At 31.7% G+C, this 14,019-nt stretch overlaps 1 protein-coding gene across 8 annotated transcripts in view; it reads right to left on the reverse strand.

Moving 5' to 3' along the window:
* LOC134687300 (dynein axonemal heavy chain 1-like) overlaps positions 1–14,019 on the reverse strand; it is a 106,651-nt gene that overhangs the window by 42,945 nt on the left and 49,687 nt on the right. For 6 of the 8 annotated variants that reach the window (XM_063547468.1, XM_063547472.1, XM_063547469.1 and 3 more), the window contains 12 exons: positions 13,619–13,777; positions 13,170–13,286; positions 8,942–9,082; positions 8,273–8,433; positions 7,267–7,424; positions 6,015–6,188; positions 5,595–5,624; positions 3,706–3,878; positions 2,324–3,271; positions 1,657–1,848; positions 1,076–1,195; positions 417–542 (listed from right to left, as the gene is read on the reverse strand). In XM_063547468.1, the coding sequence (XP_063403538.1) occupies positions 417–542; positions 1,076–1,195; positions 1,657–1,848; positions 2,324–3,271; positions 3,706–3,878; positions 5,595–5,624; positions 6,015–6,188; positions 7,267–7,424; positions 8,273–8,433; positions 8,942–9,082; positions 13,170–13,286; positions 13,619–13,777 (2,499 nt within the window). The remainder of the gene's footprint in view (positions 1–416; positions 543–1,075; positions 1,196–1,656; positions 1,849–2,323; positions 3,272–3,705; positions 3,879–5,594; positions 5,625–6,014; positions 6,189–7,266; positions 7,425–8,272; positions 8,434–8,941; positions 9,083–13,169; positions 13,287–13,618; positions 13,778–14,019) is intronic. The other 2 variants (XM_063547473.1, XM_063547470.1) reach the window with 1 other exon arrangement.

The raw sequence follows: 14,019 nt of genomic DNA on the forward strand, positions 1-14,019 counted from the left end.
GTTATTTAGTGTGCACAACATTTTTTATGTTATTTCTTCATAGACAGAAAAATATTACAGTCATTCCTTAAATAGTTTCATATTTGAGCTATGTGAAGTAAAATGTATAGGGATCATTGATTGTAAGTTATTATTTTAAAATCAAGTAAGTGAAGATATACAGTCATACTGGCTAAAAAAGGTCACTGCTATTAAGGGAAAAACTTTTTGCCCCAAATAGTAGTTCCATTGCATTTGAAACTCAAGTGATTGATTGTTGGTGTTTAAGTGCCTTAAATCGATCACATTACAGCTATTTTTTATGCCTGTGTGTATGTTTGTGTGTAAGATGTTATTATAAATAAGTTTGTTTTCATTGCTATATATGTATTATCGAATGGTTAATGAGAATAAAGATTATAACTGCTAAAACTTACCAATGCAGGCAAAGCTTCATTTAGATCACGTTGAGCATCATCAGCAATGGCCTGTGTTTCTTTAGCCTTGATTGTAGCAGACGCCTCCTCTTTTTGTACCACTTCTTTTGTTTCATTGGCAACAATCTGAAAACCAAGTCAATGAAAAGGTGTAAATAAAGTATTTTTCTTATTCCACAAAAAATGTGATAATAAAACTCCCCAGGCCATTACAGTTATTGTACAAATCTGAAATAAATGTATAAATATATCAGGGGCGGATCTAGCCATTTTAATAAGGGGGGGGGGTTCCAAATATATGTCCCCATTCAAATGCATTGATTGGCCAATAAAAAGGGGGGTTCCATCCCTCCTCCTGGATCTGCCAATGACTATATGCATAGAGATTAGAAAGACGAATTTTCATTTAATTCATTCTTTTGTTGCATATTTGTCCTAAACTTCATTGTTTTTAATATACCATAATTGGAAAAACAAATCATGAAACCTGAATTCCGTAAAAAGTAAAGCATTCTATCCTGGAACTTGAGTGATTTATCAATTATTTCCCAGTCCTGAGAAGTGTATATTGGATATTTTCTGCAAAAATAAAAGTCCAGATTGTGATGTCCTAAAAAGTTCCTTCCACCCTCTCAAGTTTATTAACTAATATAACTTACTGTATCTTTAGAGATTTGTTCCATAGTAGATACTGACTCTTTGACAGCCTCTTCAAGTAAAGGTTTCATGGAAGCCAACTCATCTTGTAACTTGTCTACCTCCTCTGCTGTTTTCAACAACTATATTAAATACAAAATCTTTTGTTAAAATTTTAATTCAATACATGTTTATATATACAATTAGATATTTTCAAATAATACATTGCTCTTTAGACTATTCAATAGGTAAAAGGGGATATCAAATATAGATTATAAGAATGCATTATGTAAAAGGGAGATAACTCTTGAATTTATCTATAATTTTAATGCAAATATTTTCCAAGACAAAAAAGATTTACAAAAATTAATTTTATTTTTTTCAGGTGTACCAGTAAAGATTTTTTTCAGTTGTACCAGTAAGGAAATGAAATGAAAATAAAATTTGTTATATTATCACAATGCATTATCATCGTAATAGCCCTGCCATGTTTTTAGAAAAAAGCTGTACATAAATGGCTCTTGGTAAAATTAAAAAAATTAAACCAACCAATTGCAAAAAAACAACAGACAACTGTTGTATGAGTGTAGGTGTAAAACTATACCTTATCTAAACCAGTTTTCAGTCTGTTTCTAGATCTATTCAGTTCAGTTTTCTTCAATCCAACAAGACGAGAGAATATTCCCAACAATTCTAGGTAACTGGTAGGTGTGACATAGTTGTGACGATTTAACTCTGCTAAGAACTTTTCTGTATAATTAAATACGGACACCTGGATTTCTTGACACATCGTAACCTAAATAAACAAATAAAAATATGATGAAATTAAGCTGATTTATATAAGTTTTTCTTCAAAGAAACAGGAAGACTATACTTTTTTATCAATGCAAAAACCTAAAAAAAACATTTTCTTAAGGTTAATGTCTTAAATTTGTGGTAAACTTTTTACCATAAAATCTTCACAAGCCCTGACAGTAATCATAATCCTCATTTTGGTCCCCCCTAACACCAAAATATTTCTAGGGAATTTTCTGAAATATAGATCAACTCAATATCACTATACAAATCAACCTTTGCAAAAGCCCTGTCTCATTTCACTAAAACAATCCTATGAAAACGAATACTTGTAAGTCTTGTGCATTTCGGTAATTCTTACAATCCATTTTGTTGTAAGAGTCCCAGAAAACATTAATTGATGACCACCTGCTATTGAACAAATCTGATTTATTTACAATATAATAAAAATTTTCTTAAAAAGTTCAAGTACTTACTAAGCCTTCCATAACTTGATCAGTACAATCTAATTCTGGGATGTCATTAAGGAACCTCATTGCAACAGATCTCAGGGCATCCGCTGGCCATTCACTGAACCAATCAATTGTACAACAGTTGACCAAAGCTGGGAACTGTCTAAGTCTGGCTCTGAAGATCTCACCAAGAGGGCTCATAGTGATAACAGTGTGAAGGTTACTTTTAACTCTCTTTGTATAGGCAGAAAACAAGTTAGTTTTGGTTGGTGGAAGACCTAAATCTTGAACATATGGCTTCATAGCTGTAAAAATCTGTTCTTGGTCATCAAAAGCGTAAATATTGGGTACATCACCAGCATTCAAAATGTTATTAATGTCTTCAAGGAATGATTCACTCTTAATTTGTGTGTCACTGAACAAAAACACCACAGGTTTGCTTTCTAAACCTGCTTTCATCATAACTTTTTTCAAATCCTCTTTCCATTCATTAATACCATAGTTTTTAGCCAATTCAATCTGGAAACAATCAAATTCAGCAATATGTGCTGATAACCTTGTTAAACTTTGTCTACCACTACCCCCCATACCAAGCAACAGAGCATTTCCTAACGGCTGTCTAATGACACGACTGATTCGACTGATATGCTTGACTGCATCCATAAACAATACAAGTTTCATCTGAGCTGTGTTGATTTGATTGTAATCATCTAATGACTCGTCTAAAACCTTGACCATTTTGACGTGATCTTCTATCTCAATGTATGGCTTGTTTTCTCCTACACTTGACATAAAGTCTCCATAAATAACTGGCTCCTTTGGAACAACTTCCTCAAACTCCATCTTGAAGTCAGTTTTCATTTTTTCTTTTATCAAGCTACCAAACCAGTTACGATCTTCATCATTGACGAGACGGTCTTGGAAAACCCGACAACTTTCATGATACCAGAGTCTCAATAAGCTTGGCAATCCCTTAAAAAACAAAACAATTATTATTAATTTCAATAAACTAATACTTATGAGATTTTATTCAATCAATATGATTTTAAAGGGTGTGGCCAAACCTAAAGTAAATAAAGATTTTTTTTTCAACTAAAATTCTAATCCATTTATCAGAGCTGTTCTCTCCATTAACTTTTGAATTGAAAGGATTTCTAAACTCTGGTATATTAGAATTTTCTAGACCCAGTGTCTAAAAAAAATATTCTTAGCATTTCCATTGGATTTACTAATGACTATTTTAACTCAAAAGAGTGACAAATCCTCTATTTATGAAACAAAAATGTTCTTATCCAGACGAAATGTCATTTTATCTCGAGGTAGATTCATTTGTCAAGGTTTGAATGACAGAGATCAAAGAATTCAAACAATGGGCAGATAACTAGCTTTAAGGGAAGATAACTTACATCAATTTTGGTAGGATCAACCATCAACATTCCCTGGAAAACTTTCGACAAATCTCTCAAGTTGAAGGTATAATGAGATTTGGTGGGCGTGGGCAGGAGCTGTGTGGTGATGGTGTTGTAAACAGAAATACATGTTGTTACCATTTGGTCTACATGTTGCTGCATAGCAGGAACTGTGAATGAAAAAAATCATAAATTATGATAGTAAATATATTGTTGTATGCAATCGTGGCTATAACTGGAAAAAATATAAGAGAGATTTTAACATCATTTTTGTTCAATTTTTTTCTGTAGACAATAGGGGTGAAAGCAAATTTGATTCTATTTCAAATGAAAAATAAATAAAATTTATGGGTGCACGATAGGGGTAAAAGAAAACAAATTGTTGTCCAATGAACATTTTTTTCTTCTTCAAAAAGCCCGCACTGTCTAAGTTGGATAACATACAATTAATCAATGTGTATATAATTCACAATCTACTTAAAAACCACAAATAGTAACTCTTAACATTAAAATGTAATCAAATATCATATCCTAATTTCCTATTACTAAGGACTTTTCCACAATACCCCTACATATTAAGCTAATCATGATGTTTTCTACGAATACAAATACTGTCTGTAAAATTAATCTAGGACATGTACTGTCTTAGTTTAATACTATATACTGGTAAATAATATCTAAAGAATAAAATCCTTTTATATCTATTATAATTTTTACTCATAAATTCTTTGTAATTTTTTCCTACTGATATACACCTTTTCAATTTTTTCAAAAAGTATGTTGAAATGATAGAGATACCATGAACAGAAGATGCAAGTCAGAAAATATGATGGAACAGTTCTGTGCAATGAGAATGTGCAGACAAATCCTGCACTGAGCTAGATTAAAATCATTGTACATTTACAAGAAAATGAAAATTATGAAATGCAAGAATAGAACTGAAGACTGTATACTGTAGAACCATTAATTTTTTGTGGGGTTAAAATTTCGTGGTTTTGTCTATATATAAGATTTCATGGGGATTTAATTTTGTGGTTTCAAGTAAAAGGAAATGATGTTATATGTTTGTTAAATTTTCATGTTTTTTTTAAAATTTCGTGGATATATATTCAAACCACAAAATAAACAAAATTAAATCCTCCACGAAAAAAAATCTGCTTTTACAGTATGTAGGATTCTAATATAAAAAGCTATAATAAATATTCATATCTACCAAAACTAAGCATTTTCAATAAGCTGATGGTTGAATCAAAATATTCACAAAATAATTTACATATTGCATTTATTTTTTTCCTAGAAGGCTTTTCGCTTCTCTAAATAAACTTATTGTTATTATATAAAGTCTAAGATGTACTATAAAGTTCAAAAGTTTGAGAGTAGACTATAAAATCTAAGGAAAAATAATCAACAAAAAAAACAAGAACAAGAAAAGTTTGATATCTAAAGGTCTCAGATCTACAAAGAAAGTTTTAATACCATTTCAGAACTTTATCAATTTCAGTTATATATATCAAAAGAATTGTAATAAATAAATAAAGATCAATAGAAAGATATTCTGCCTATGTTCAATTATGGAATGATTTTTTCTCTTATTTTCTCTTATTTATCTTAATTACGAAATGAGAAAAAATCATCACCTTGCCTGATGCACTTAGTTTCATTAATTTTTTTTTTTCTTTCTGAAATGGTATTAGAATGACAAGCTATCAATACTACAAGAGCTCCTTTAAGTTCTAACAAGTAAAATAAAATAGTAGAATATAAGTAATTTTCAGTTTGATAGTATTTTAATGCATAGAATATAAAGACAAAGAGCTGATAAACTACTTTATAAGAGATAGACTTTTACATTGCTACAATCTACTGTAGTTTTACTTTCAACGAACCTTCATTTACCAAACCCATTAACTCGGTATCTAAAACAAAATCAACAACAACCTCTTACCCAAAGCTAGTTCTTTATATAACATACATATTATCAGTCAGTTACATACAAATATCTTATGTTTTATCTTCATTTTCCCCTTCAAACCAACTTTCCTGAGAGCATATTCTTCAGTTTTTAACATACAGGAATCAAATAGCAAATTTCACAATATTTTCTTTACAATTAAACCATTTTTATACAAAAAAATCATAATCATAAACTAAAATAAATTTTCTAAATAGATTTTCAAAATTTCATTATTGCATATACGGAAAACACAAATACCTATCTTCTTTTTTTTGATGATTACAATTTGAAGCTATATATAGCATCATTTAAATTCTCAAAATTGTTTCCCCCAACTTTTTACTCAACTTACCGACCCAAGACTTGAATATGCTACCAAAAATCTTGCGTTTACTAGAATCTTCCATTTCAGTGAAGGCAATAAAGTTAAAATGGCGTAACAATCTTGCGGAGATTGGATTCCTGCCTCCACCAGGTGGCCCCATGGCGCAACAGAAGTTGACATCTACTAAGTTACGGAAGTCACCTGTAAATAAATCATAAAACAATTTAATGCCAGTGTAACCTTCTCCAAAGACTCATTTTAAAGCAACAAGTCAAATCCATGGTAAATTCATTAGTCCAGAAACTCAATTTATTGGTCCAATTACGGGAGGGTTATCCAAAATTCAAAATGAAACTTCTACCAAGTTAAACCTATACCAAAATAGTCATCTGCACAACATATCTTGGGAGGGAATTTAACCCTTGAAGCCTCCTGGCTTCCTCATAGATTGCCCCTCATCTTTCACATACATTCTTGGATAATGGGCTATTTTGACTTTAAAATCAAAGTTAAAAGACTTCAGGGAACATAAGATACTTCTTATACTTAAAAATGACAAAAAAGTAAGGAATAAAAAGAGATTTGAAGTTAATGTCATTCTGACAGCAACACAACTTAAACCCTCCTTTTTAAGACTTGGGAGTTTAGAACATGAAATATTGTATAAACAACTATGATTTGTTGAAGATCATATGATGACCTCTAGACATCTCAAGGTTACCTTATATTTTTGGGCTGCTGTATCATTTATATATAATTTTATCATATGAAAGTTTACATGTAAACATAATCCATTCTGCACCAAAAAATTAATATTTACTTTTCAAATTTTAAATACATGCTTAATATTGTAAGCAGGTAAACTATTAGCTTTTGTTTAAATGTGCAAAAGTTAATGAACCATTTCCTCCCTAACTCTTAAAGGTGTATTATTCACAAAAGCAGTATCTTTTTTAGGATTTTAATTTGATTTTTTTGTGTTTTAATGCCACTTTTAGGAACCGCTTTTTGGCTATTTCTTGGTGGCCAGTTTTTATCGGTGGAGGAAGCTAGAGTACTAGGAAAAAACCCACCAATCTTCGATATGAAAACTGAAAATCCTAGTCAATTAAGAGTTGAGTGCCCCCGCAAGAGTGGGGCGTTTGAACTCACAACCTCAGTGTTGACTGGCTAGTGATAACAGAAGTAACTACTTAGACTTCTCGGTCACCAAGGTCTCCATTTAGAAAAAAATAATTTTGGTGAAACTTACCAAAAAAAATATTTTGGTGAAACTTACCAATCTGTTTTCTATCGTACCATCCTTTGAAATCCATCCATTGTCTGATTAACTCTATTGGAGGCTGGGCACCATATTCCTCTAATGCTGGCATGTTCAAATCATCAATGAAGAAGATAAAATATTTCCCAAGTGGTGGTCCAAATACTCCTTTACGTCTGTAATATAAAAAAGACAAATTTGATTGCATTTAGGGTTTAAATGTGACAACAGTTTACAATCATGTACCGGTATACATTGACCTATAATGGTTAACTTTTTTTTTTAAATTGTTATTTGGATGGAGAGTTGTCTCATTGGCACTCACACCACATCTTCCTATATCTATATACAAGTAGAAAGACTGATGCATTATAGCAATATATAGTTCTCGAAATCTTAACTGATTTACAATCTAGCAAACAGATTGTGTTTATGATCAATATGGGGTTTTCTTGTTTTCAGTTTTACCCATCAATATTCAAGTATGAAAACTGATTTTATTAGTTTGCCATAAAATCATGATAAAGATGCTAATGCCTGAAGATGCCACATTTTTTATCCAAAAAAAAAAACATAAAATAAATGATTATTTAATCATCAAAAGAACTTGAAAGAGACAAATTATATGACTGCATCCTGATAAAATACAACATTTCTGCAGCCTCAACTAATCAAATTGAGTGAAAGCTTAATTTAAAATTTCTTTCTTTAAGTTATATTTGGCTTTTGGTTCTACTGGCTCTAGAAGAGCACTAATGAGACTATAATCTTCTCATAAAAGCACAGCAAATTTAGAAATTGTTGCATGCATTAATTATTGCGATTTTGTCATTTTAGACTAAAATACGATTTATTTTTGCAATATTGAGAAAAATCCTCTTCCAGTCATATATAAAATTTCAAAATGCAGTTTAAATTATTGCAATTATAACCCTTCACATAATAATTAACATCACAATAATTTCTGAAATTACAGTATTCAAACTTATATTGTCTTATTGAATTTCTACACCATCATACGCACCTCTTGTCGAGTTTTCCATCAATGAGATCTTGTGTCTGATTGGCACTAGTTTTAGCAGAGAAGACCATGAATTCTGGAATGTATTCTTTTGGCATTTTTGTACCAAGTTTGTCAGCAATAGTCAGTGTTTTCCCAGTACCTGTTGGACCCACAGACATGACCTAAAACAAAAATGTAGCCGTTATTACCTCAAGCAAGAAATGTAAAATCAGACTTTCTCACTATTTTTTTCCCTTGAAGGTCCTTAAAGAAATCCTATGGTCCTTACTATAATTTCAATTGCAAAATTTCCAAACTGTGTTTGTGCTTGGCAAATTATAGTTGTTGAATCCTTTGGACCATCCCTTTTCATGAATTCTATAAATGGCATTACTCAAAAAAGAAATATACCAAACTGTAAATTCTGATGTTTTGACCCTTTAAGAATTCTTCAGTGTAAAATTTTCCATCTTTTAGTACATACATTAGAACAGTGAAAATGGAGTTGTGGCTTTCAGTAAGAGTGACTACAGTTGTGAATAATTTCACATGTAATGAATATAAGCATACAAGAAGAAATTTGTAGATTGCAGAGGATTCATTTCTTTTAAAAAAATTTACTCAGATAATTACAGATTTTGAGTTGTCTACTAGATGCCTAAAAATAGAATAAAATATTTTGAAACTTACAGATTTTTTGTTGGTCAGCAACATTTCAAGAATGCAAGAACTTCTGATATTGTCAATAGTTGGTACGATGATGTCTGAAAACTTGGTGTCTGGAGTGATGGTAAAATCTGGACAACCGATTAACCAGTTCTTCCAACAGACCTGGAAAAAAACACAAAATATTCATACATATGCAGTTTCATACAAATATACCTAAAATTCTAGAGAGTCAACATCTTCCCTGACATAAGTTCTTGCTGTTACATCAGACAAAAACCTTTTTACATTTTCCCATTTTTATCGGGATATTTTGCTCACATTATGTATCTTGTAAATACATATTAGGGTCCTCCACCATGTAAAATACTAAGGTACAAAAGTAATAAAAAAAAACCACAAGAGCTGTCTAGTTACATCCTTTACTATCAGCAACATGTACCCAAAGGCTAAAAAAACAAGTAACCACCAAATGAATAATGGTTAAAATGATGAAAATATATCCTTTTGAAAAGTTTACAAATGTTATTCAAACTTCTTACATTTATTGCAACAAAAATTAAATTACACATATAGATGTGCACAAACCAAATTACACATATAGATGTGCACAAACCAAATTACACATATAGATGTGCCCAAACCAAATTACACGTTTAGATGCACACAAATCAAATTACACATATAGATGTGCACAAACCAAATTACACATATAGATGTGCACAAACCAAATTACACTTATAGATGCACACAAACCAAATTACACATATAGATGTGCAAAAACCTGTTAGAAAGGCATTTTTTTTTAAATATGATATTAAAAAGCAAATTCATTTTGTTAAAACTGAATTAATTCAGCAATTTAAGGATAAGGTTTTTTATTACATAGTGTATCTCCTCAATTCCAAAAAAAATTAACCCAAAACCAACTTATTTTCACAAATACTTTCTTTTACATTAAAGTTGACTTTACATTCTTTTTCATAATATTAACACCTGCACACTTTACCTTTGCTGCCTGTGAACAAGAAAATCAAAATATCACTTATCATTTCAAATAACACAACTAATTTCATTGTCATTTCACAAGACTCTCAACTTATAGAAACAAACATCCCAAAATTGCGATCCAAAAAACAACTAATGAGAATTACTTCCCTTTGAGAAAATCTAAATATAATTAAGATTATCAAATAAAACAAACAAATGGATTATAATTTTACAAGACTTTCAACTGATAGAGAAAAAAACCTACTGCCAAATATTTTAGCTGAGAATAATATTGATTGAGGCAATACAAAAGGCAACATACAAGAGTTACTTCCCTTTCAGAATAATGTTTTAAAAATGCATGGTGACTTTTCAACAGCTGGCAGCCAACATTAAGCAAACAATTTCATAATAATGAAGATAACAACATTTAAGAGTAGACTAGATTTGTGTGTGCATTTTTATAATTGAGATTGGTGAACAATAGGCACAAATGCAGGATTAATTTTCAAGATTACAGGAAATGATGCTATCAAACTATATTTTTTTCATTTCTGGTAAATTTTCACAATAATCAAAGCATCACAAAAATTTATGAATAACAGTACTCTCAACATAATTTTTTTTTCTTTGTTCCAAATCTAAGATAAATATGTATTACGATATACTTAACAAGACTTAATTTTTTATGTGTCACCGTCACTGATGCTCTAGTCATACCTCTTTTAAATGTGTAGCTCTTGTCATACCTCTTTTTTATGTGTGGCTGTAGTCATACCTCTTTTTTATGTGTGGCTGTAGTCATACCTCTTTTTTATGTGTGACTCTAGTCATAACTCTTTTTTATGTGTGGCTCTAGTCATACCTCTTTTTTATGTGTGGCTCTAGTCATACCTCTTTTTTATGTGTGGCTGTAGTCATACCCTTTTTTATGTGTGGTTGTAGTCATACCTCTTTTTTATGTGTGGCTGTAGTCATACCCTTTTTTTTTATGTGTGGCTGTAGTCATACCCTTTTTTATGTGTGGTTGTAGTCATACCTCTTTTTTATGTGTGGCTGTAGTCATACCTCTTTTTTATGTGTGGCTGTAGTCATACCCTTTTTTATGTGTGGTTGAAGTCATACCTCTTTTTTATGTGTGGCTGTAGTCATACCTCTTTTTTATGTGTGGCTGTAGTCATACCTCTTTTTTATGTGTGGCTGTAGTCATACCTTTTTTTTATGTGTGGCTGTAGTCATACCCTTTTTTATGTGTGGTTGTAGTCATACCTCTTTTTTATGTGTGGCTGTAGTCATACCTCTTTTTTATGTGTGGCTGTAGTCATACCTCTTTTTTATGTGTGGCTGTAGTCATACCTCTTTTTTATGTGTGGCTGTAGTCATACCTCTTTTTTATGTGTGGCTGTAGTCATACCTCTTTTTTATGTGTGACTCTAGTCATACCTCTTTTTTATGTGTGGCTCTAGTCATACCTCTTTTTTATGTGTGGCTCTAGTCATACCTCTTTTTTATGTGTGGCTCTAGTCATACCTCTTTTTTATGTGTGGCTGTAGTCATACCCTTTTTTATGTGTGGTTGTAGTCATACCTCTTTTTTATGTGTGGCTGTAGTCATACCTCTTTTTTATGTGTGGCTGTAGTCATACCTCTTTTTTATGTGTGGTTCTAGTCATACCTCTTTTTTATGTGTGACTCTAGTCATACCTCTTTTTTATGTGTGGCTCTAGTCATACCTCTTTTTTATGTGTGGTTCTAGTCATAACTCTTTTTTATGTGTGACTCTAGTCATACCTCTTTATTATGTGCGACTCAAGTCATAACTCTTTTTTATGTGCGGCACTAGTCATACCTCTTTTTATGTGTAGCTCTAGTCATACCTCTTTTTAATGTGTAGCTCTTGTCATACCTCTTTTTTATGTGTGGTTGAAGTCATACCTCTTTTTTATGTGTGGCTCTAGTCATATCTCTTTTTTATGTGTGGCTGTAGTCATACCTCTTTTTTATGTGTGGCTCTAGTCATACCTCTTTTTATGTGTAGCTCTAGTCATACCTCTTTTTAATGTGTAGCTCTTGTCATACCTCTTTTTTATGTGTGGCTGTAGTCATACCTCTTTTTTATGTGTGGCTCTAGTCATACCTCTTTTTATGTGTAGCTCTAGTCATACCTCTTTTTAATGTGTAGCTCTTGTCATACCTCTTTTTTATGTGTGGCTGTAGTCATACCTCTTTTTTATGTGTGGTTCTAGTCATACCTCTTTTTTATGTGTGGCTGTAGTCATACCTCTTTTTTATGTGTGGCTGTAGTCATACCTCTTTTTTATGTGTGGTTCTAGTCATAACTCTTTTTTATGTGTGACTCTAGTCATACCTCTTTATTATGTGTGACTCAAGTCATAACTCTTTTTTATGTGCGGCACTAGTCATACCTCTTTTTATGTGTAGCTCTAGTCATACCTCTTTTTAATGTGTAGCTCTTGTCATACCTCTTTTTTATGTGTGGCTGTAGTCATACCTCTTTTTTATGTGTGGCTCTAGTCATATCTCTTTTTTATGTGTGGCTGTAGTCATACCTCTTTTTTATGTGTGGCTCTAGTCATACCTCTTTTTATGTGTAGCTCTAGTCATACCTCTTTTTAATGTGTAGCTCTTGTCATACCTCTTTTTTATGTGTGGCTGTAGTCATACCTCTTTTTTATGTGTGGCTCTAGTCATACCTCTTTTTATGTGTAGCTCTAGTCATACCTCTTTTAAATGTGTAGCTCTTGTCATACCTCTTTTTTATGTGTGGCTGTAGTCATACCTCTTTTTTATGTGTAGCTCTAGTCATACCTCTTTTTTATGTGTGGCACTAGTCATACCTCTTTTTTATGTGTGGCTCTAGTCATACCTCTTTTTATGTGTGGCTCTAGTCATACCTCTTTTTAATGTGTAGCTCTAGTTATACCTCTTTTTTATGTGTGGCTGTAGTCATACCTCTTTTTTATGTGTGGCTGTAGTCATACCTCTTTTTTATGTGTGGCTGTAGTCATACCTCTTTTTTAAGTGTAGCTCTAGTCATACCTCTTTTTTATGTGTGGCTGTAGTCATACCTCTTTTTAATGTGTAGCTCTTGTTGTACCTCTTTTTATGTGTGGCTCTAGTCATACCTGTTTTTTTATGTGTGGCACTAGTCATACCTCTTTTTTATGTGTGGCACTAGTCATACCTCTTTTTTATGTGTGGCACTAGTCATACCTCTTTTTTATGTGCGGCACTAGTCATACCTCTTTTTTCTCAGGAACCTCCTCTTCCAACAACTCATCTGACTTACTGCTACTAATTCCAGCATCATCAAGTCTATAGTCATAGATTAGTCCTTCTCCAGGGAATAATAGTTGAAACTAAAACAAAAAATTGACATGATTGTGTATATATATATTAGGGTCCTCCACCATTTAAAAAATTGACCTGATTGTGCATCTGACAATTTTGCAATTCACAAACCTGACTAAAAATATTAAAAGCATGCTTTTTTTTTTAGCTGAACTAAAAATTCACCTGACAATAGGTTTATTCCTACCATCATAATAATAAAATTGGAAAAAAGGAGATTTCATAGTTATAGCTCTTCAACTTTAATCTGAATTGGCCGCAAAAAGGTACCATATATCTATTCAAGGTTTAAGTAGATCTTTGACTTTGTATTGCATCATTACACTAAATAGTTACCTACCTTCATTTCAGTCATTTTTTCTCGGACCCAATTAGAGAATTTAGTCCAGCTGTCATTATCTCCTGTACAGCCTACAGACCAGATCATGGAAAAGATAAACCATGGCTCAATCAGCTCTTTTACTCTTTCCAATCGTTCCTGAGGTATTGGTTTGTCTCCCTTTAAAAATTATAACAATAACCATTAATAAATCTTTCATTGCTGCATGTACACTTTATGAAAAATGTAGCTATCCAAATTTTAAAAGCTAATATAAAGTGTGTTAAATGGTTTTTGATATTAATAAAATATTTCAGGGAATATGTCAATGATAAAAGAAAAAAAAACATGATGAGACAATAGCAGGTGGTTTATAAAGATCATACATAATTAATCATACTTTGAAATAATATATTTTCATG

This window comes from Mytilus trossulus, chromosome 10 (genome assembly GCF_036588685.1).
Source record: "Mytilus trossulus isolate FHL-02 chromosome 10, PNRI_Mtr1.1.1.hap1, whole genome shotgun sequence".
Classification (NCBI taxonomy): Eukaryota; Metazoa; Mollusca; class Bivalvia; order Mytilida; family Mytilidae; genus Mytilus; species Mytilus trossulus.